This window comes from Mustelus asterias, chromosome 13 (assembly GCF_964213995.1).
Source record: "Mustelus asterias chromosome 13, sMusAst1.hap1.1, whole genome shotgun sequence".
NCBI classification, from domain to species: Eukaryota; Metazoa; Chordata; class Chondrichthyes; order Carcharhiniformes; family Triakidae; genus Mustelus; species Mustelus asterias.
Genome location: NC_135813.1, coordinates 4,098,486 through 4,119,132, shown reverse-complemented (window position 1 = coordinate 4,119,132; position 20,647 = coordinate 4,098,486). Strand labels below are relative to the sequence as shown.

The 20,647-nt window shown below is 44.4% G+C and overlaps 1 protein-coding gene across 4 annotated transcripts; it reads left to right on the top strand.

Moving 5' to 3' along the window:
- The first annotated feature begins 1,338 nt into the window (after positions 1 to 1,338).
- On the top strand, positions 1,339 to 20,257 carry ptgesl (prostaglandin E synthase 2-like). 4 transcript variants are annotated; one of them, XR_013499327.1, is made up of 8 exons: positions 1,339 to 1,636; positions 5,273 to 5,467; positions 8,646 to 8,701; positions 13,624 to 13,776; positions 14,674 to 14,874; positions 17,316 to 17,433; positions 18,213 to 19,478; positions 19,697 to 20,257. XR_013499327.1 is itself a non-coding variant. In XM_078226224.1 (7 exons), exons 1-7 carry the CDS (start codon positions 1,367 to 1,369, stop codon positions 18,342 to 18,344), a joined length of 1,125 nt encoding a protein of 374 aa, XP_078082350.1. In that variant the 5' UTR covers positions 1,339 to 1,366; the 3' UTR covers positions 18,345 to 20,257. The 4 variants fall into 4 exon arrangements, 1 of the variants encoding a protein (XP_078082350.1); XR_013499326.1 differs by having other exon boundaries at positions 18,213 to 19,503; positions 19,744 to 20,257; XR_013499325.1 differs by having other exon boundaries at positions 18,213 to 19,519; positions 19,697 to 20,256.
- The last annotated feature ends 390 nt before the right edge of the window (positions 20,258 to 20,647 follow it).

The window sequence follows — 20,647 nt, the reverse complement described above, 5'->3', positions numbered from 1 at the left end:
CCACCCCCCGCTCCGATCCCCACCTCCCCACCCCGGCCTCCCCATCCCACTCTGCTCCATCTCTCCCCTTGCCCTTGCATTCCTATGTTGCTGCTCTCCCCTTGCTCCTTCTGTCTCCTGCTCTCTCCTGCTTTCTTTGCCCTCAGCAGGCTTTTCACTGTAGGAGCCTCCCCGTTGCTCCTACTTGCCTCTGCTCTCCAAGTGCTCTCTCCATACTCTACCCTGCCTGTCCCCCCTCCAAACTGCGCAACCCCTCCTCCCCCACATGCACACACAATTTTCGAATGGATTCAAACACACGGGCCTCTGCTCCCCCTGCACTTCTACTCTCTCTGGTTTCGTGCTCCTCTCAGTCTCCTGCTCTTGTTGGGTCTCTGTCATGGAAAGACAGGCTGTGCTGTGAGAAGCAGGGACACACATCTAACTGATAATTGCAAGCAAATCGCAATTTCTTAAATGCATTATTGAAGCACTTTGAAACAGTATTATATGGTATTTTAATTTAGATGGAAGGTCGATGATTATGAATCCATTCGAAAATGGGTCCGCCAACCAAAAATGTTTGAGAATCACTGCTCTGTGATCATCACAGGATAGAGGGATGGAGCTGAAAAGTGGAGCTGATTTTATTTTGATTTAATTTGATTTGATTTATTATTGTCACATGTATTGGCATACAGTGAAAAGTATTGTTTCTTGCGCACTATACAGAGAAAGCATCCCGTTCACAGAGAAGGAAATGAGAGAGTGCAGAATGTAGTGTTACAGTCATAGCTATGGTGTAGAGAAAGATCAACTTAATGCAACGTGGGTCCATTCAAAAATCTGATGGCAGCAGGAAGCTGTTCTTGAGTCGGTTGGGAGGAGATTGACTGATCATATTGGATGACAGAGCAGGCTATAGGGCCTACTCCTGCTCCTCATGTTCACTAAACTGGTAATGTGTGACCATTTTTGTGAGATAGCAGATGTTAATAAGATTATGATTTAATTCATTTTATTTTTAATGCACAATTCAGGTTTTTTTCATTGTGTCCGATTTAAAAAGGGGGAGCTTTTGTTTTTTTCTTTTTTGAGCTGATAACAAAGAGATTAAAAGAGGCAAAAGTTGGTTTTGATTGGGAAACAATTGTTAATCTGAGGTTCTGATTGTGAGTGAGCCAATAATTTATGTGTACAACCAAAATTAAATTCACCATCAATTTTAGTAAATCTCTTATTTTGAGGGGTAGGAATATACAGGGTGGAAACCGATGTCTTCAATTGCAGCAGGAAGACGGGTGTTTGGGCGAGAGGGGAAATCGCAGTAAAGCAGTGGAGTGCACCTTTAAGAAGGCCAGGGTGAACCTCGCTGCGCAAGGTGGAGATGGCAGCTTCCTATGTGAGAGTTGGGAGGCTTTGTGCCGGCTTCCTGGCTTTCAACAAGGCTTGCAGCTGGCAGGCTCTAGCACCTCAGCCTGGCAGCAGGTTGTACGGGAAAGGCAGAGGCTTGCAGGAGAAGTTGGGAGGAAGCCTGAGAGTTGGTAGCACTGCCCTGAGCTTTGCATTTGTGCTGGGTGGGACCCTGGGATTGTACCACACGCTCAAGCACCATCTGCAGCAAGAGCGGCAACATGCTGAGCAGCCAGACACGAAGGTAAACCGCGATTAAATAGGACAAAAAGAGGAGTTCAGGGTCAAATACGCTGTCAGTAACCTATTTGCAGGTAGATAGTAAAGGTTTGCATTGTTTGTTAGTTTCTTATGGCTTTCCTTATGTTGGGGAAGGGGTAATCGGCACTGATTTCGTTTCATAATCTTGAGTGCAGCGCAGTGTTCTGTCTTGTGTTTGCAGTGCCGTCAGACATTCAGTTTAAATGCACTTTGCACTACATGTGTCAAATGTTATCTGCTAAAATGTGATGATGCAGTTTATTTCGACAAATGTACCAGAGCAACATTCAAACGTTTTTAGGGTTTAAAAATAATGTACAATTGTTGATGCTATAACTTTCAATTCCATGCATATACACTGGTAGATTTCAAACTTATTGGTATAAGGGGCAGTATATAACCACTATACCACCAATGGTGGCACAGTGGTTAGCACTGCTGCCTCACAGCGCCAGGGACCCTGGTTCAATTCCCAGCTTGGGTCACTGTCTGTGCAGAGTTTGCACGTTCTCCCCGTGTCTGCGTGGGTTTCCTCCGGGTGCTCCGGTTTCCTCCCATAGTCCAAAGATTAGGGTTAGGTTGATTGGCCATGCTAAATTGACCCTAGTGTCAGGGGGATTAGCAGGGTAAATATGAGGGTTGGGGGAATAGGGTCTGGGTAGGATTGTGGTCGGTGCAGACTTGATGGGCCGATTGGCCTCCTTCTGCAAAGTAGGGATTCAATGATTCCATAGGGAACCTCTTGAATATGTTCAAATATTTTCCCCATCCTAAGTTTTCAAAGGCAGTGATAGCCTTAAATATGTTTTGTCATTGTTAGACAGCAACATAAATAATGTTGAGACACAAGAACAACATGTTTGTATTTGCCTGCTTAACACGCCTTAGGTTTCAAGGTCACTCATTGTATAAACACAAGTCTTTTTAAAATTCATTTACAGGATGTGGGCATTGCTAGCATTTATTGCTTATCTCTAATTGCCCTTGAGGAGGTGCTGGTGAGCTGCCTTCTTGAATTGCTACAGTTCAACACCCACAGTGCTGTTGGGGAGGATGTTCCAGAATTTTGACCCAGCAACAGTGAGGGAACGGTGATATATTTATTGGTGGCACGATGGCACAGTGGTTAGCACTGCTGCCTCACAGCGCCAGGGACCCGGGTTCAATTCCGGCCTTGGGTCACTGTGTGGAGTTTGCACAATCTCCCCATGTCTGCGTGGGTTTCCTCCGGGTGCTCCGGTTTCCTCCCACAGTCCAAAGATGTGCAGGTTAGGTGGATTAGCCATGCTAAATTGGCCCTTAGTGTCGGGGGACTAGCAGGATAAATATATGGGGTTACGGGAATAGGGCCTGGGTGGGATTGTTGCTGGTGCAGACTCGATGGGCCGAATGGCCTCCTTTTGCACTATAGGGATTCTATGATATTTCCAAATCAGGATGGTGTGTGACTTGGTGGGGAACCTCCACGTGGTGGTGTTCCCAGGTATCTGCTGATCTTGTCCTTCTGGATGATGGCAGCTGTGTGTCTGGAGGGTGTTGTCTAAGGAAATTTGATATTGTGGTGTGAATTTTCATCATTGCAAAGTTGTGTAGCATATTCCAAGGGGAACATAGAAACAGGAGGAGGCCTTTGAACCCGTTCCGTCATTTAATTAGGTAATGGCTGATCTGCATCTTAGCTCCATCACTCTTGTCAGTCTTCAAACTATAAGGGATTTGGATGGTTTGCTTAAAACGGGCAAGTGTTAGAAAGGTGTTGGAAGTAAGCAGTGGACGGTGGAAAATAATACTGGCACAAGTGCAATAGGTTGAATGACCTGTTTTCTGTACTGATGTGATTGCAATAACGATGCACTCATATTGCTACAATACTTCAATCTAATGGAATTCTAGGTGCACAGTGGCATAAAAGTGGCAGCTTGACAGATAGACCTAATCTGTTTCTTGAGCACTCTGAAGCCAAGTGTGTGAAATGCGCTTCCAGGAGGTAGTCAGTATAACTAGAGACCAGCGTCAGCTGAGCTCAATCAACTGCGCTTCCGGCTTTGAGTCAAAAATCATAGAATCCCTACACTGCAGAAGGAAGCCATTCGGCCATCAAGTCTGCACCGAGAACAATCCATCCCAGTCCCTAACCCCACAACCCCACACATTTAACCTGCTGATCCCTCTAACCTACACATCACAGGACACTGAGGGGCAATTTAGCATGGCCAATCCACCTAACTCGCACATGTGGGAGGAAACCCACGTAGACACGGGGAAAACATGCAAACTCCGCACAGTGACCCACCCAGGAATCAAACTCAGGTTCCTGGAGCTGTGAGGCAGCAGTGCTAACCGCTGTGCCGCCCCAGAAGGTTCAAACTCCACGCTCAGGACTTGAGCACCTAATTCAGGCTGGCAGTAGTGAGGGGTTGTTGTACTGCTTAAGGTGTTGTCTTTCAGATGACACAGTAAATCAAGGCCTTTCCTACTTTTTAGTTGGACTTAAGAGTTGCCGTGGCTGCCACTTTGAAGCAAAGCAGGGGCATTTCCCCAGATGGCCTGTCCAATATTTATCCTCAGCTGACATCACTAAAGGTTAGCGGGTCTGGCAGCGTCTGTGGAGAGAGAAACAGAGTTAATGTTAGAGAAACGTTAACTCAGTTTCTCACTCCATTGATGCTGCCAGACCTGCTGTTTTTCAAGCATTTTTTGTTTTTATTTCTACTTTTGGATCACTAAAGGTTATCTAGTTGCTATCACATGGCTGATTGTGGGAGTTTGCTGTGTGCAAATTGGCTGCCACGCTGCTTAAACTACAACAGTGACTCCATTTCAACGTAGTACCTTTAGAAGTGTTCAATTGGCTGAAAAGTACTTTTAAACAACCCGAGGCCATGAAAAGTGCTACCTAAATGCCAGTCCTTCCTCCAACCCAGTCAGATATGTAGACGTGCTCAAATAAATGCACTCCACATCTTGGATCAGTTCTGAATGTTAAAAAAAAGTGTTACACAAGTGAGGTCCCAATTGCCCACATTTGGCCCATATCCCTCTACACCCATCTTACCCATGTAACTGTCTAAACGCTTTTTAAAAGACAGAATTGTGCTACTACTACCTCTGGCAGCTTGTTCCAGACACTCACCACCCTCTGTGTGAAACAATTGACCCTCTGGACCCTTTCATATCTCTCCCCAGTCACCTTAAACCTATGCCGTCTAGTTTTAGACTCCTCCACCTTTGGGAAAAGATATTGACTATCTCGCTGATCTATGCCCCTCATTATTTTATAAACCTCTATTAGATCACCCCTCAGCCTCCTACGCTCCAGTGGAAAAAGTCCCAGTCTATCCAGCCTCTCCTGATAACTCAAACCATCAAGTCCCGGTAGCATCCTAGTAAAGTATAATCACTACTGTAATGTAGGAAACACAGTAGCCAATTTGCACACAGCAAACTTGCACAAACAGCAAAGTGATGATCGCTGGATCATCTGCATTAGTGATACCAGTTGAGGATGGGTGATGGAGGTGGGTATAGATGGCGGAAGGGATTGTAGTGTTGTAGTTCAGTCATCCAGGTGTGATTGAAACTTCCTATCTCTTCCCTCTATGTTCTTGCTTTGTTGCAGAAGTCCAGTGCCGACCTGTCACTCACTCTGTACCAGTACAAGACCTGTCCGTTCTGTAGCAAAGTCCGGGCATTCCTCGACTTCCACTCGCTGCCCTACGAGATTGTGGAGGTCAACCCAATCCTGCGCAAGGAGATCAAATTTTCCGGCTACCGGAAGGTTCCGATTCTGATTGGGGACGATGGAGAGAAAGTGGTGAGTTTGTGCAAAGCTACATCAGATTCCCAATATACAGTATGAAATAATCAACGATATTTTTAATTCCCTGGGACTCCAAAGACTGGAGCACGATGATCTAGACTCCCAGTACAGTAATGAGGGGGTGCTGTATTGTCTGAGGTGCCATCTTTTGGATGAGATTTTAAGCCAAGCCCTGTCTATCCTCTTGGGTGGACATAAAATATATTTTTAATTTTGTGGGATGCGGGCAGTGCTGGCAATGCCAGCATTTGTTTCCCATCCCTAATTATCCTTTGAGGGCAGATAAGCATCAACTACATTGCTGTGGGTCTGGAGTTACATGTAAGCCAGATTAGGTAAAAGGATGGCAGATTTCCTTCCTGAAAAAGCGTTAGTGAACCAGATGGGTGTTTACGACAGTCTGGTAGTCTCATGGTCAACATTACATAGGCAAGCTTTCATTCCAGATTTTTAAAAATTGAATTTAAATTCTACTGATGATGGGATTTGAACCCATGTCAGAGTGTTAGCCTGAACCTCTGGATCCAGTAACATTACCATCCCACAGTCATCTCCCAAAAAGCTGTTTTGAAACACAGCAAGATGAGTGTTTCTCGTGCCCCGACTCGATATTGATCCCTCCACCAACATCCCCGAAAGAGAGTCTCCAGTCATTATCACACAGTTGTTTGTGGGATCTTTTGTGATTTTGCTGCCACGTTCTCTTGTTACAACTCTGACCATGCTTCAGAAGTACTTTATTGGCTGTAAAATGCTTTTGGAACATCCCGAGGTTGTGAATGGAACCATATAAATGCAAATCTGTCTTTATTAGAATCCACAATTACTGGGTTGCTACTTTAACTGTTACACGACCGTACCTCATAGCAACGATGTGTTAACCATATCCATGCAACTGTTCAACTCAACTTCAAATCACTGAATTACATAACACAGAAGGAGGCCATTCAGCCATTATGTCTGTGCTGGCTCTCTGAAAGAGTCCTCCAGTTAGTCCCAGTCCCCTGCTCCTTCCCCAAAGCCTTGCATATTTGTCTTTTTCAAGTATTTATCCAGTTTCCTTTTGAAAATCACTATTGACTCTGCCACTGCCACCCATTCAGTATAGCAGTATTCCGGGTCACAACAGAAAATAAAAGCAAATTACTGCGGATGCTGGAATCTGAAACCAAAACCCTCACCCTATAACTTAAATATCTCCCACTTTTTATGCCTTTTAGTTTTGACAAAGGGTCATCTGGACTCAAAACGTCAGCTCTTTTCTCTCCTCACAGATGCTGCCAGACCTGCTGAGATTTTCCAGCATTTTCTCTTTTGGTTCTAGGTCACAACAACTCACCGTGTTAAAAAAAAAAATAGATTCTTAACAACTCCCTGATCCTTTTTCAATAAATAGAATAAATGTTGAATTTACTTTTTTTGTCTTTCCATATTAGTGACATAAATTAGGAAGTACAGTCTTCGCTGAGATTAGGTAGTGGCATCGGAATGTGGAAATCTGTCGGAACCCTTTCAGGTTGCTGACTGCGGCATATAATTTAAATTGGCACAGTAACTTCATTGCAGTGTTAATGTAAGCCCACTTGTGACAATATTAAACAAACTTTAAACTTTAACTTTAAACTTGGCACTTGAATGCCAAGTGAGGGATTGCTGCATTGTATGAGGTACTGCCTTTCTAATGAGGGTTTAAATCATCTGCTGCTGATGTTTAAGACCACATGAAACTCCTCAGAACAGAACGGTGTCTTTCCCGCGACTCCCTCCCAACACTCAGTCGGCTCATTGTGGGATTTTGCTGTGAACTGTTTGCTGTCTTTAAATCTCAAATTGCTTGGGCCATTGGAGAGCCATTGAAGTTTTATCCATGTGTCTCTCTCTCTCTGTTATCTCTCCTCCTGTGATTCCTCCCTTTCCTCATTCAACTTTTTCAATTTCCTTTTATCTCTCTATTATTCTCTGTCTCTTTTCCCAATCCCCTCTTCCTCTTCACTGAACTTCTCCAACTCTCTCGCTGTCGAAATTAGTATAAATTCCTGACTTTTGTTTACCCGAAATTTGAGAAATTAGTGTATTGGAATAGAGATCCGGGAGCGATTCTCCCATCCCACTGCGTTGGGCCGGGAGATTTAAGCAGCGCCAGATTAGCGCAATCCGCACTGGGTGTCCGACCCCGAGCGCGTCTCCCAGTGCCGGATTTCCAGCACCGTCAACTCCACGCCGGAAATAGGTGTGGAGCTGCATTAGAGGTGCAACCGCTCATTTCCATGTAATTTCAATATCATCAGGGGACCCGGGACTGAAATCTCTGGGTCCGCTAGCCTCTCACCCCCCCGCCAGGAATGGTTCACTCCAGCGGGTTTACAGTAACTCCCCATTTGCTGGGAGCTAGTGGCCCGACCCCGCAGGAGTGAAAGAGGGGTGGGGGAATGATGGAGGCCCTACAGAGGGTTGGACAGCGGGAGGTGCCCCCTGGGCATTGGCACATTGGCAGTGCCAGCCTTGGCCCATGGCACTGCCCCGGGGGTAAAGTGCCAATGCCCAGGGGCACCTTGGCACTGCATCCTGGGCATGGGGCAGTGCCAAAGGGGTGGAGCCTAATGAGGTAGGGCCTAATGGGGGCAGGGCCTCTGGGGGTGATCAGTGGGGGGTGGGGAGGTCCCCCTGCCACTCTGCATTTGGGCTGAGTGACAGGGAGGGAGTCCAGCGATTGGGGCTGGCCATCGGAGGGGAGGAGGTGGGGGTTAGGGTTAGGGAGAGGATCGGGGCCCCCGGTGGGGTGCTTGGGGGGCTCGGAGGGCTGGCAATGCGGGGCTGGCCAGTGATCGAGAGGCCAGCAGACAGGGGCCACTGTGCATGCGCCAATCTCGGCGCTGACAGATTAGCGCATGCGCAGTGGCCCACTCAGCACACTGATTTCAGCCTCTCCAGTGGAAATAGGCCTCACCCACTGATTTTTAACGCTATTTACACTGAGGCACTCAGCAGTACACAGAGTGTGGGAGATTCTTCTCTGAACTCCCACTGAAAAGAACCAGTGAGATTTACTCCAGTTTTCACACATTCAATACTTAGAATTTTTTTGGGAGAATCGCCCTCCCATACATTTGGATGATTGTTAATTAAATGTGGGATAAGCACATTTTAACTAATTTAATTTCCTTTTTTTCAGCAAATCAACGATTCCTCAGTTATTATCAGCGCTGTAAAGACATACTTACTGTCCAGGTAAATCTGGGGTGGCTACTGACAATCATTTGGATATTTTGTTTCCTAACTTTTTTGTTTTCTGAATTTAGATTCTTTTTTTAAACAGAGCTTTTAGTTTCATTGTTTCCTTTTGTCAAAATAATTCGCATCTTCCGTCTCTGGTTATTAATTTTATTTCAGATTTTTCATCTTTTGCTTGCGATCTCCCTGTCCTTTGATTATAAAGTTTTGTTTTGTTATTTAGTTGAACTCCAAAAAGCACTTAATTTTTCAAGAAACATGGATTTTCTATTCCCGCCTTGTGTTCAGTTAATTCACTTACACGTGTCTGACTAGATCTGATTTATTATTGTCACATGTATTAGTATACAGTGAAAAGTATTGTTTCTTGTGCGTTATACAGATAAAGCATACTGTTCATAGAGAAGGAAAGGAGAGGGTGCAGAATGTAGTGTTACAGTCATAGCTAGGGTGTAGAGAAAGATCAACTTAATGCAAGGTAAATCCATTCAAAAGTCTAATGGCAGCAGTGAAGAAGCTGCTCTTGGTACAGGACTTCAGACTTTTGTATCTTTTTCCCGACGGAAGAAGGTGGAAGAGAGAATGTCCGGGGTGCGTAGGGTCCTTAATTATGCTGGCTGCTTTGCCGAGGCAACGGGAAGTGTAGACAGAGTCAATGGATGGGAGGCTGGTTTATGTGATGGATTGGGCTACATTCACGACCTTTCTGTAGTTTCTTGCGGTTTTGGGCAGAGCAGGAGCCATACCAAGCTGTGATACAACCAGAAAGAATGCTTTCTATGGTGCATCTGTAAAAGTTGGTGAGAGCCGTAGTTGACATGCCAAATTTCCTTAGTCTTCTGAGAAAGTAGAGGCATTGGTGGGCTTTCTTAACAATAGTATCAGCATGGGGGGATCAGGACAGGTTGTTGGTGATCTGGATACCTAAAAACTTGAAGTTTTCGACCATTTCTACTTCATCCCGTTGATTTAGACAGGGGCATGTTCTCCACTCAGCTTCCTGAAGTCGATGATTATCTCCTTCGTTTTGTTGACATTGAGGGAGAGATTATTGTCGTCACACCAGTTCACCAGATTACATGTTCACTTGCATATACACACGCACACACATGTTCCTCTTCAAACACATTCCCTCCCACACTCTCACAGACTCACACGCACCCAAACGCAGCTTTGTGTCTATTTTATAAGATTCTTCAATTTCCACCATACCCCTCAGTTCTTACCTGCTTCTGAAAAGGCCAAAAGATTCTGAGGATTTTTTTTTTCAAGAGTAGGGATGAGAAAAAGCAGACCTCTGCTGTTGAAGTGTATCGCTTTATGAACAATTTGGGCCTATCGATTTGGAGGATAGCATATTATCTTAGCTTCAGTCAGTACCACTGTGTAATGGTCCTTGTGTGAAAGCAGCCTAATTTTCTTCCTCCTTGTCTTACCGCTTGTGAGTAAGTGGGGCTGATTGAGCACCTCATTAGTGGTGCTGTTGAAATTAGCAGCTCAAATACATGGCCAATTGTGAACGCAGTTCCACCTCCCCCCACTTTGTCTTGGAGTTTTCACTTCGCTGCAATTAGCAATCCAGTTGCAAACTGCACCCATCTTGAGCAGTATTTTTTTCTTCCCCTCGAGTTACTTTCAGATTGATTTGCTTATCATAGAATCTACAGTGCAGAAGGAGGCCATTTGGCCCATTGAGTCTGCACCGACAACAATCCCACCCAGGTCCTATCCCCGTAACTCCATATATTTACCCTAAGGGGTGACACTAATACCAAGGGGCAATTTATTATGGCCAATCAACCTAACCCATTATACATCTTGGACTGTGGGAGGAAACCGGAGCACCGGGAGGAAACCGGAGCACCTGGAGGAAACCCAGGCAGACAAGGGAAGAACGTGCAAACTCTGCACAGACAGTGACCCAAGGCTGGAATCGAACCTGGGTCCCTGGTGCTGTGAGGCAGTGTGCCGAATGCTGAATTGCCGATTGCCGAATGTGAAAATCTGCCATGAGCCAAGGCAATTGGCAGCATTTTGGAATGTAATTTGCAATGAAATAAGCTTTAAAATTTGAATTGGTAACCTGATGCAGTTTGATTAATATAAGACATAGGAGCAGAATTAGGCCACTCGGCCCATCGAGTCTTCTCCGCCATTCAATCATGGCTGATATTTTTCTCATCCCCATTCTCCTGCCTTTTCCCCATAACCCCATGTCCCCTTATTAATCAAGAACCTATCTATCTCTGTCTTAAAGACACCCAATGACCTGGCCTCCACAGCCTTCTGCAGCAACAAGTTCCACAGATTCCCACCACTCTCTGGCTGAAGAAACTCCTCCTCATCTCTGTTTTAAAGGATCATCCCTTTCGCCTGAGGTTGAGCTCTCTGGTTCCAGTTTTTCCTATTAGTGGAAACATCCTCTCCACGTCCACTCTATCCAGGCCTCGCAGTATCCTGTAAGTTTCAATAAGATCCCCCCCTCATCCTTCTAAACTCCAACGAGTACAGACCCAGAGTCCTCATACGACAAGCTCTTCATTCCAGGGTAGCTGAAAATGTGTTTCTCACAAGAGATAATAATTTTAATTAGACGGTCTGGTCTGAGTAACCTGATTTTGAATAACTGAAAATTACTTTAAAAGAATGTTATGGAACAATTTGCCAGTTATATTGGGACATAGAGATCAGCTCCTTAGTAGATTAAAATGATATTCAAAAGCTTTAAAAATAGTGTTCTTACACCCAGAAGAATTAGCTTAATTTTTACAAAGGCCTGTAAACAAGTGAAATTAGCAGAAACTCTAAATGCTAATTAATTTGATGAAGAAGTGTGGCCAGTTTCTGGGCAACTTCTAGCGAAATGTCTTTAAAACTAGAGTAAAAGGTCTTGGGAACTTGAGTTGTATTTGATGCAGTCAGCTGGTTTGGCCAATTTCAGACAAACTGCATAAAAAAAATACAAAGCAGGCCCCTGCACCCACATCAGTGGTGAGCCCACTGCAAGGAGGTGGACAAGAGTGATTTGGGGTACCTCTTGAGCTGTTTCCCCACCTCTCCGAGAGAGGTTGGCCTTCCACTCTCACCTCTTCCCCTGACATGATGCATCTTTGATCATAAACTGGGTGGATGAGCTGTGAATCAGTCACGTGAAAGCTCTGATATTGTTTTTTGGAAGTATTGTTGGTGGTGAATACTAGAACTGTTGACATAAACGTGGGTTGCAATTTACAAAACAAGAGTTAGCAGCATTGCGAACTGGGAGGAGGATGGTGATAAACATCAAGAGGGCATAGGTTGGTGGAAAGGACCGACACATGGCAGATGATATTTAATGCAATGGGCGGCACGGTGGCACAGTAGTTAGCACACTGCTGCCTCACAGCGCCAAGGATCTGGGTTCGATTCCGGCCTTGCTGTCTGTGCGGAGTCTGCACATTCTCCCCGTGTCTGCGTGGGTCTCCTCCGGGTGCTCCGGTTTCCTCCCACAGTCCAAAGATGTGTGGGTTAGGTTGATTGGCCATGCTAAATTGCCCCTTAGTGTCAGAGGGATTAGCAGGGTAAACATGTGGGGTTATGGGGATAGGACCTGGGTGGGATTGCTGTGGGTGCAGACTCGATGGGCTGAATGGCCTCCTTCTGCTCTGTAGATTCTATGATTCTATAACGTGTGAAGTGTTGCTTTTGGTCGGAAGAATGAGGAGGGACAATAAATAATAAAGGTACAATTCTGAAGGGTATTGGAGCAGAGGGACATGGGGGTATATGTACACATTGTCAAAGGTGGCAGGACAGGTTACAAAAGTGGTTAAAAAGGCATGCAGGATCCTGGACTTTATAAGTAGAGGCCTTGGGTAATGAAATACATGACAAACCTTTATAAAACTCTGGTATGACCACAGCTGGAGTATTGTATCCAGTTCTGACCATCACACTTCAGGAAATCTGTTCTCTGGGTCTCACTATTTTGTGGAACATCCCGTGTAATGTTTCCTAAGATATAGAGGTTGAGAATCGGCCTGTTCAGTTGAATGAAGACTCATGGCAGACACACGTGACCCTGAATAGACGTCATCCTCGAATCGAGGGACAGCTGGCAATGATGACCATTTGAGGAAGAATGTGGGAGCACTAGAGAGTTGCAGAAAAAAGATTGATCAAAATGGCTCCAGGGATGAAGGTCTTCAATTACATGGATAGATTGGCAGCACGGTGGTGGTCTGTGTAAAGTCTGCACGTTCTCCCCGTGTCTACGTGGGTTTCCTCCCACAGTCCGAAAGACGTGCTGGTGAATGAGACGTGCATTGGCCGTGCTAAATTCTCCCTCAGTGTACCCGAACAGGCGCCGGAGTCTGGCGACGAGGGGATTTTCACTGTAACTTCATTGCAGTGTTAATGTAAGCCTACTTGTGACTAATAAATAAACTTTAACTTGAGATTGGAGAAGCTGGAGCTGTTCCCTTTGGGAAGAGAAGGTTGAGGGGAGATTTGATGGAGGTGTTCAAAGTCATGAGAGGTCTGGATAGATTATATGGAGAGAAACCTCCCATTAGTGGAGGGATGGAGAACCAGAGAACATTGATTTCAGGTGGTCAGCAAGAGATCCAGTGGTGAAGTGAGGAAAATCTTTTATACGCAGCAAGTAGTTGGAAACTGAAATCCACTGCCTGTGAATGTGGTGGAGGTAGATACAATTGTGCATTTCAAAGGGAATTGGATAAGCACCTGAAGAGAGAAAATTTTCAGTGTCACGGAGAAAGAGTGGGGGAGTGGGATTAGCTGAGTTGCTCGTGCAGATAGCCATCACAAAGATGATGATGGGCTGAATAGCCTTTTGTGCTGTAATCATTCTACAACTTTATACAATATGCTGGTTTGCCTCTCCATGCGCTTTACTTGCTGTTTCTTAAAAATTTCAGGCACAAAGACCTGACACGGGTGTTATCATACTATCCAGAGATGAAATCTAAAGATGAGAAGGGGAAGGATGTGTTTGAATATAACAACAAGTACTGGGTGATGCTGGAGGACCAGGATGAAAGGCAGTATTACCCCAACAAGGAGGCCAGGAAGTACGTAAACCTGAAACATACTTAAAAAAATCATATTTTTTACAAATAACATCAGGAAAACAGGCTGTTCTAATTTGGGCAGATTTCTGTAATGTCTAACGTCCTGTGCAGTCCTGGTAGGTGGAAAGGATCTGCCAGTGTGCCTTTGTTATCTCCAGATGCGACTATTCCAATGTCCCCTCAGCTGGCATCTCATCATTTTCCCTGCATAAGTTTGAGCTCATTCAAAGCTCTGCTCCCCGTGGATGAATGGGATGATGCCATCCTAATTGGCGCCATCCTAACTGGCATCATCCCATTCATCCATCCACTCCACTTGGTTCCTGGTCAAGCAGTGCCTCGATATTTTTCAAATCCCTCCATGGCCTTGTCCTTCCCTATCTCTGCAACTCTACTCTTGCAGCTCTACAAACCTCGTGCACCATCTGTGCTCCTCTAATTCTGTTCTCTAGCACATTCTCCACTTTACTTGTTCCATCATTAGCAGCCGTGTCTTCAGCTATCTTAGCCCTACGCTTTGGAATTCCCTCCCTAAATCTCTTCACTTCTCTCTCCTCCTTTAAGATGTGCCCTGCTTGACCAAGGTTTTGGTCACCTCTCCTAATATCTCCTTGATGTCAAATTTTATTAGCTAATACACCTGTGAAGCACATTGGGTGTTTTTGCTATAGTTAAAGGTGATATCTAAATGTAAGCTGTTGTTGTGCCCAAACTTCAAACGGCTGGCCACACTGCTTTTGCCACAGGGAAAGGAGGAAGGCAGTATCTAGTAGTTGTTGCACATGCCCTATGCTCTCTCTCTCTCGAGGTCACGGCCCATTACAAGGTTGATTTGCTGACTTTGGTTACCGGTGTTGGATGTATTGACCTGTGCTGGGTTTTTTTCTTTAATATCAGGGAGGAAATGAAATGGCGCAAGTGGGTGGATGACTGGCTGGTTCATCTCATTTCACCCAACGTCTACCGAACTCCTGGAGAAGCTCTGGAGTCCTTCGACTACATTGTGAGGGAGGGGAAATTTGGAACGTTTGAAGGATTTTTCGCTAAGTATTTCGGAGCTGCAGCCATGTTCTTTATCAGCAAGAGACTTAAGTCAAGGTGCGTGTATTTAAGATTCCTTGGGAAGTGAGAGATAGCCCACCAGAGATGGAACCAGGACTGGACTGAAGGATATCAAGGCCATCGAGAGGGTGCAGAGGAGATTTACAAGAATAGTAGCTGGCATGTGGGATTTCAATTACTTGGAGACACTGGAGAAGCTGGGACTGTTCTCCTTCAAGCAGAAAACATTAGGGGGAGAAATGCTCAAAAACATTCAGATTTTTGAGAGAGTAAATAAGGAAAGATTGTTTCCAATAGCAGAAGGGTCACTAACCAGAGATTTAAGATAACTGGTAGAAAGGGGGAGATGAGAAGTTCATTTAATGCAGTGAGTCGTTGTGATTGGGAACATGATGTTTGAAAGGGATGTGGAAACAAATTCAATAGGAACTTTCAAATGGGAATTGGATAAATACTGAAAGAGAAGAAAACTTTAAGGTTATGGGAAAGAGCAGGGAGAATGGGACCAGTTGGATAGCTCTTTCAAAGGTTGGCATGATGGGCCAAATGGCCTCCTGTTGCACTGTAAGATTCTATGACTTCGCTGACCTAAATTACTACCTCTGAACCATTGATTTCAGAGTGCAAAAGTAGGGAGTGAAAAATACTGAGAATTTTAAATGGGTCCATTCTCTCAGATGGTGAATTGTTGCAAAGGACTGTAAGTAATTGAAAAAGGACAAAAAATAATGGGGATGTGACAAGGTCCCACACAAGAGATTAGTGAGCAAAATTAAAGGCCATGATATTGGGGGTAATGTATTGATGTGGATAGGGAACTGGTTGGCAGACAGGAAGCAGAGAGTGGGAATAAACGGGTCTTTTTCAGAGTGGCAGGCAGTGGGGTACCACAGGGTTCAGTGCTGGGACCCAGCCATTCACAACACACATGAACGATTTGGACGAAGGAATTGAATGCAATATCTCCAAATTTGCAGGCAACACTAAACTGGGTGGCAGTGTGTGCTGTGAGGAGGATGCTAAGAGGCTGTAAGGTGACTTGGACATGCTGGTTGTGTGGGCAAATACTTAGCAAATGCAATATAATGTGGATAAATGTGAGATTATCCACTTTGGTGGCACAAACAGGAAGGAAGATTATTATCTGAATGGTGGCAGTTAAGGAAAAGGAGAAGTGCAACATGGCCTGGGTGTCATGGTGGAACAATGGCTGAAGGTTGGCATGCAGGTACAGCAGGCGGAGAGGAAAGCTAATGGCATGCTGGCCTCCGTAGCAAGAGGATTTGAGCACAGGAGCAAAGATGTCTTGCTGCAGTTATACAAGACCTTGGTGAGGCCACACCTTGAGTATTGTGTGCAGTTTTGGTCTCCTAGTCTTGCTATTTGGTGTCTAGCGAAGGTTCACCAGACTGATTCCTGGAATGGCAGGACTGACATATGAAGAGAGACTGGATCGACTGGGCTTGTCCTCACTGGAATTTAGAAGAATGAGGGGGGAATCTCATAGAAACATATAAAATCCTAATGGGACTAGACAGCTAGATGTGGGAAAATGTTCCCAATATTGGGAAAGTCCAGAATTAGGGGTCACAGTCTAAGAATAAGGGATAAGCCATTCGGGACTGAGATGAGGAAGAACTTCTTCACTTAGAGTTGGGAACCTGTGGAATTCTCTACTGCAGAAAGCTGTTGGGGCCAGATTGTTAAATATGTTCAGGAGGGAGCTGGACGTGGCCCTTGTGGCTAAAGGGATCAAGGGGTATGGAGAGAAAACGGGAATGGGATGCTGAAAGTGCATGATCATATTGAATGGTGGTGCAGGCTCAAAGGGCTGCATGGCCTACTCCTGCACCTATTTTCTATGTTTTCTATGTTGCTATGGTTTCTGTGTAGTTCAAAATCTGAGGGATTTAACTGTACCTCCTTGGGGAAACTGGGCTGGACGGCAGTTAAAGTGGAGAAGTTAAAGTGGCTGATTTCTTGCTCTGAAGTCACTGATTAAAACTTTAAACTGGAGGCACTAAGGATGCTCACCTGATGCTGTAGGTCCCTTTCTATAAAGGCAGATCTGGTTCTACCTTTGTAATCGGGACTCAATAGCTAATTGGATATTGGCAGGCTATTTGAGCCGCAAACGTAAAATCCCCGATTTCATACTTCCAAAACCATCTCCTTCCCTCAACACCCATTGCCGAGGGGAAAAAAAACTATCCCTTTGGATCCAGCCATTGGCCCCCCAAGACACATGATTTGGATTTGAGAGAAACATCAGATTATTTGGATTTTTTAAAAAAGGGAATTGGAACGTGAGCGATGGGAAATGCCACGTGCACTGGTCTTTCTAACCATTCTTTTCACCGCTTCAAGCAGTCAAGCAGTTGTTGTCTGGACTTAAGCTCTTACCCTCTCATCCTTTTGGACCTCCTGTGCTGTGTCTTCTGAGAACTTGCTGAATCTTTGACCTTGCTGGTTTTCAGACATAACCTTCATGATGATGTCCGGCAGGATCTGTACTTGGCAGTCGATCAGTGGGTGGCTGCTATTGGCAAGCATAGACCATTCATGGGCGGAGACATGCCCAACCTTGCTGATCTGGTAAGAGATGTTAATCATTGAGGGTTCTCTTCGGATTTACCCAGGTATTAGAATTGGGGGGGGGTTATAACTATTAGGAAAGATTGAACAGTTTGGAGCTCAATTGTCTAAAAGAGAGAAGGCTGAGGGGTGATCTGATTGAGGTCTTTAAGGACGTAGAGATATGTTTCTACTTGTGGCACAGAAACAGACATTCAACCCAACTGATCTATGCCTGTTTTTATGTTTCACATCTCTTCATCTCACCCTATCAGCATATCTTTCTATTTCTTTCTCCCTCACGGGTTTTTCTAGCTTCCCCTTAAATGCACCATCACCTCAAACTAAGTGTTAGCGAGTTCCACATTTTAATCACTTGCTGGATAAAGAAATTTGTCCTGATTTATTAGTGACTATCTTGTATTTATGTGCCCTGATTCTGGTGTCACCTGCAAGTGAAAACAACAACATCTCCACATCTATCCTATTATTGTCTCTGTGTCAAAGTCCTGGAACCTCCTCCCTAACAGCACAGTGGGTGTACCTACAACACAGGGACAGCAGTCGTTCAAGAAAGTGACTCACCACCACCTTCTCGAGGGCAATTAGAGATGGGCATTAAATGCAGGCTTAGCCAGCGACCCTCACATCCCATGAATGAATTTTAAAAACTCATACTCTTAAATACCTCTATCAGCATCATCCCTCCGTCTGTTAAGCTTTCCTGATTGTTATAACATCTCAGTTCTATAAGTCTGTCTCTTGTAATGCCACTTCTCTTTTGATTTCCATCTTCACAGGCAGTCTATGGGGTACTTCGGGTAATGGAAGGTTTGGAGGCATTCAATGACATGATGGCAAACACCAAGGTCAAGTCGTGGTATCAAAGAATGGAGCAAGACATTAAGAAAGGACAGGAAGTTGAGCAATAAATTGCTGCAGGAGCCATTGAGAAAATCATGTGAAATTCCTGTTGCATTTCTCTTCTATTAATGGCTTCGGACAGACAAGACCAGATGTTTACAGAGTGAGATCTGTATGGAGAAAACAAACTATGCTTTAAAAACTGCAACCATGCAACACTCATCATCAGTTACTCAAGGGTGCTTTTCCATCACAACAGAAAGATTTGGTGCAGTGCTACATTCAGACTTTAAATGCTGTCTAAATCCCAAATTGGGGACTGGCCTGATACTTGAAAGAAACTGATAGATGGCAGCATCTCACTCTGCTTTGCTTGAAACTCAGTTCAAGGTTATTAGTGGATTTATGCATACGGTTTAGCATTGCTGTCAGGGCAAAAGCAAAACAGCTTGGCACAAAACTGCTAAGTGTGAATGCAACTGAAAAAGGCACAAAGTAAAAACTCACAGGAATTAAAAAGTAAGCTTCTTAAAAAGCTATAAAGTCTATAAATTTAACAGTGCAATGTTTGTGAGCATTGAAGTAAGTTGCGAAATAAAAACTAGAAATCTCAAAGAAACACAAGCTGTGCTGGTAATGCAAAAAGATTCAGTCTCTATGGAGACAACAGACACATTGATGATTCGGGTAAAACCCTTAATCTGAACTGGTAAAATTGAACAACATTTGAATAAGAACAAAACAGGGAAGAGAGAAATACACATAAGCACATGAATGGTAGAATGTCCATTACTCTTTTTCACTTCCCTTTGCTATGTTTCGATTTAAATGCTGTTTGTTTTTCAGTTCTTTTAAAGGGTTACACCTGAAACATTAATTTAAGAGCAGGGAAGTTCTTCCAATAGCCAGGCCAGCATTTATTCCCCGGCCAACAACACTAAGGACAGAAAATCCTAGTCATTTTCACCTTGCTGCTTGTGAGAGCTTGTGTGTAAATTGGCTATCGGACTTCCTATATTGCAACAATAACTGTGTTTCAAAAGTCCTTCCTTGGCTATATAGTGCTTTGGAATGTCCCTGAAGATCTAAAAAGTGCTATGCAAGTCACTCTCTCTTCCTGAGGTTAGCTGGAGGAAAAATACAGAGGAAGGTCTTATTGGCAGCTGTTTGTAAACACTGGCTGTCACACCCAAGGAAATGATGTGGAGATGCCGGCGTTGGACTGGGGTGGGCACAGCAAGAAGTCTCACAACACCAGGTTAAAGTCCAACAGGTTTATTTGGAATCACGAGCTTTCGGAGTGCTGCTCCTTCATCAGGTGAGTGGAGGTAGGTCCACAAACACGGTATATATAGGCAAAGACACAATTGCAAGATAATTACAGATTATCTCACCTGATGAAGGAGCAGCGCCCCGAAAGCTCGTGATTCCAAATAATCCTGTTGGACCTTAACCTGGTGTTGTGAGACTTTTTGCTGTGCACGCTCTGGGAAAGACAAGGTTATCAAGTTTAGGAAAATCAGTAGGTTTGGATCTGTAGTAAAGTGTGATAGACCACGGGCTAGATGCAAGATGGATTAATTTCTATTGTATCTGAGTGAGATTGAATTAAAGAGTTACACGGAAGGTAACATTCTTCCAATTGACAATTTTAATAGATTTATGATGTCTTCCTCCTGTTTTTCTCCTCTGCTTCCCTCTCTCCCTTGATATAACATTTTTGGGTGGATTTCTTTTGCTGAAGCTGCGCTGTCATCACCTCTTTGTGGCAAGTAGTAATGAGTTTCTGTTGAGGGGATAAGCAGGTACTTTAGAATCTTACAGGGTGTGTTCGAGACCATTTTTTTTTCTCCTAAATGTACCTTTTTCACAGGGGTGAGTGAAATCTTGGCGAGGTCTTAATGGTAGAGGGTGATCCCTGGCTACAAGTGTATAGCTGGATATTGTGTGTAAGTATTTAATAAAATGTATTATGAATTTTATTAACTGTAACTAGATTATTGTTGGATTGCAGAAGACAATGATTAATGGAGTTTTTAACAACAGGGTAAGTGCTGCATTACAGACCAATAACAATTCTCAGTCTTATCCTGACTACCTGATAGGGTAGTAGTACCTGGGGTGCAACAATTGGGGCCCATAATGAACACTGTCAACCAGTCAACCCCTCCTGAACCATGTTGAAATGTGGACACGAAGTGAGAATCAGGTAAAGTGTGGTTTGGGTGCCTGCATAAGAACAAAGTACAGCACAGGAATAGGCCCTTTGACCCACCAAGCTTGCGTCGACACATGACGCCTTTCCAAACTAAAGATCTTTTGCTTCTACATGGCCCGTATCCCTCTATTCCCTGCCAATTCATGTATCTAT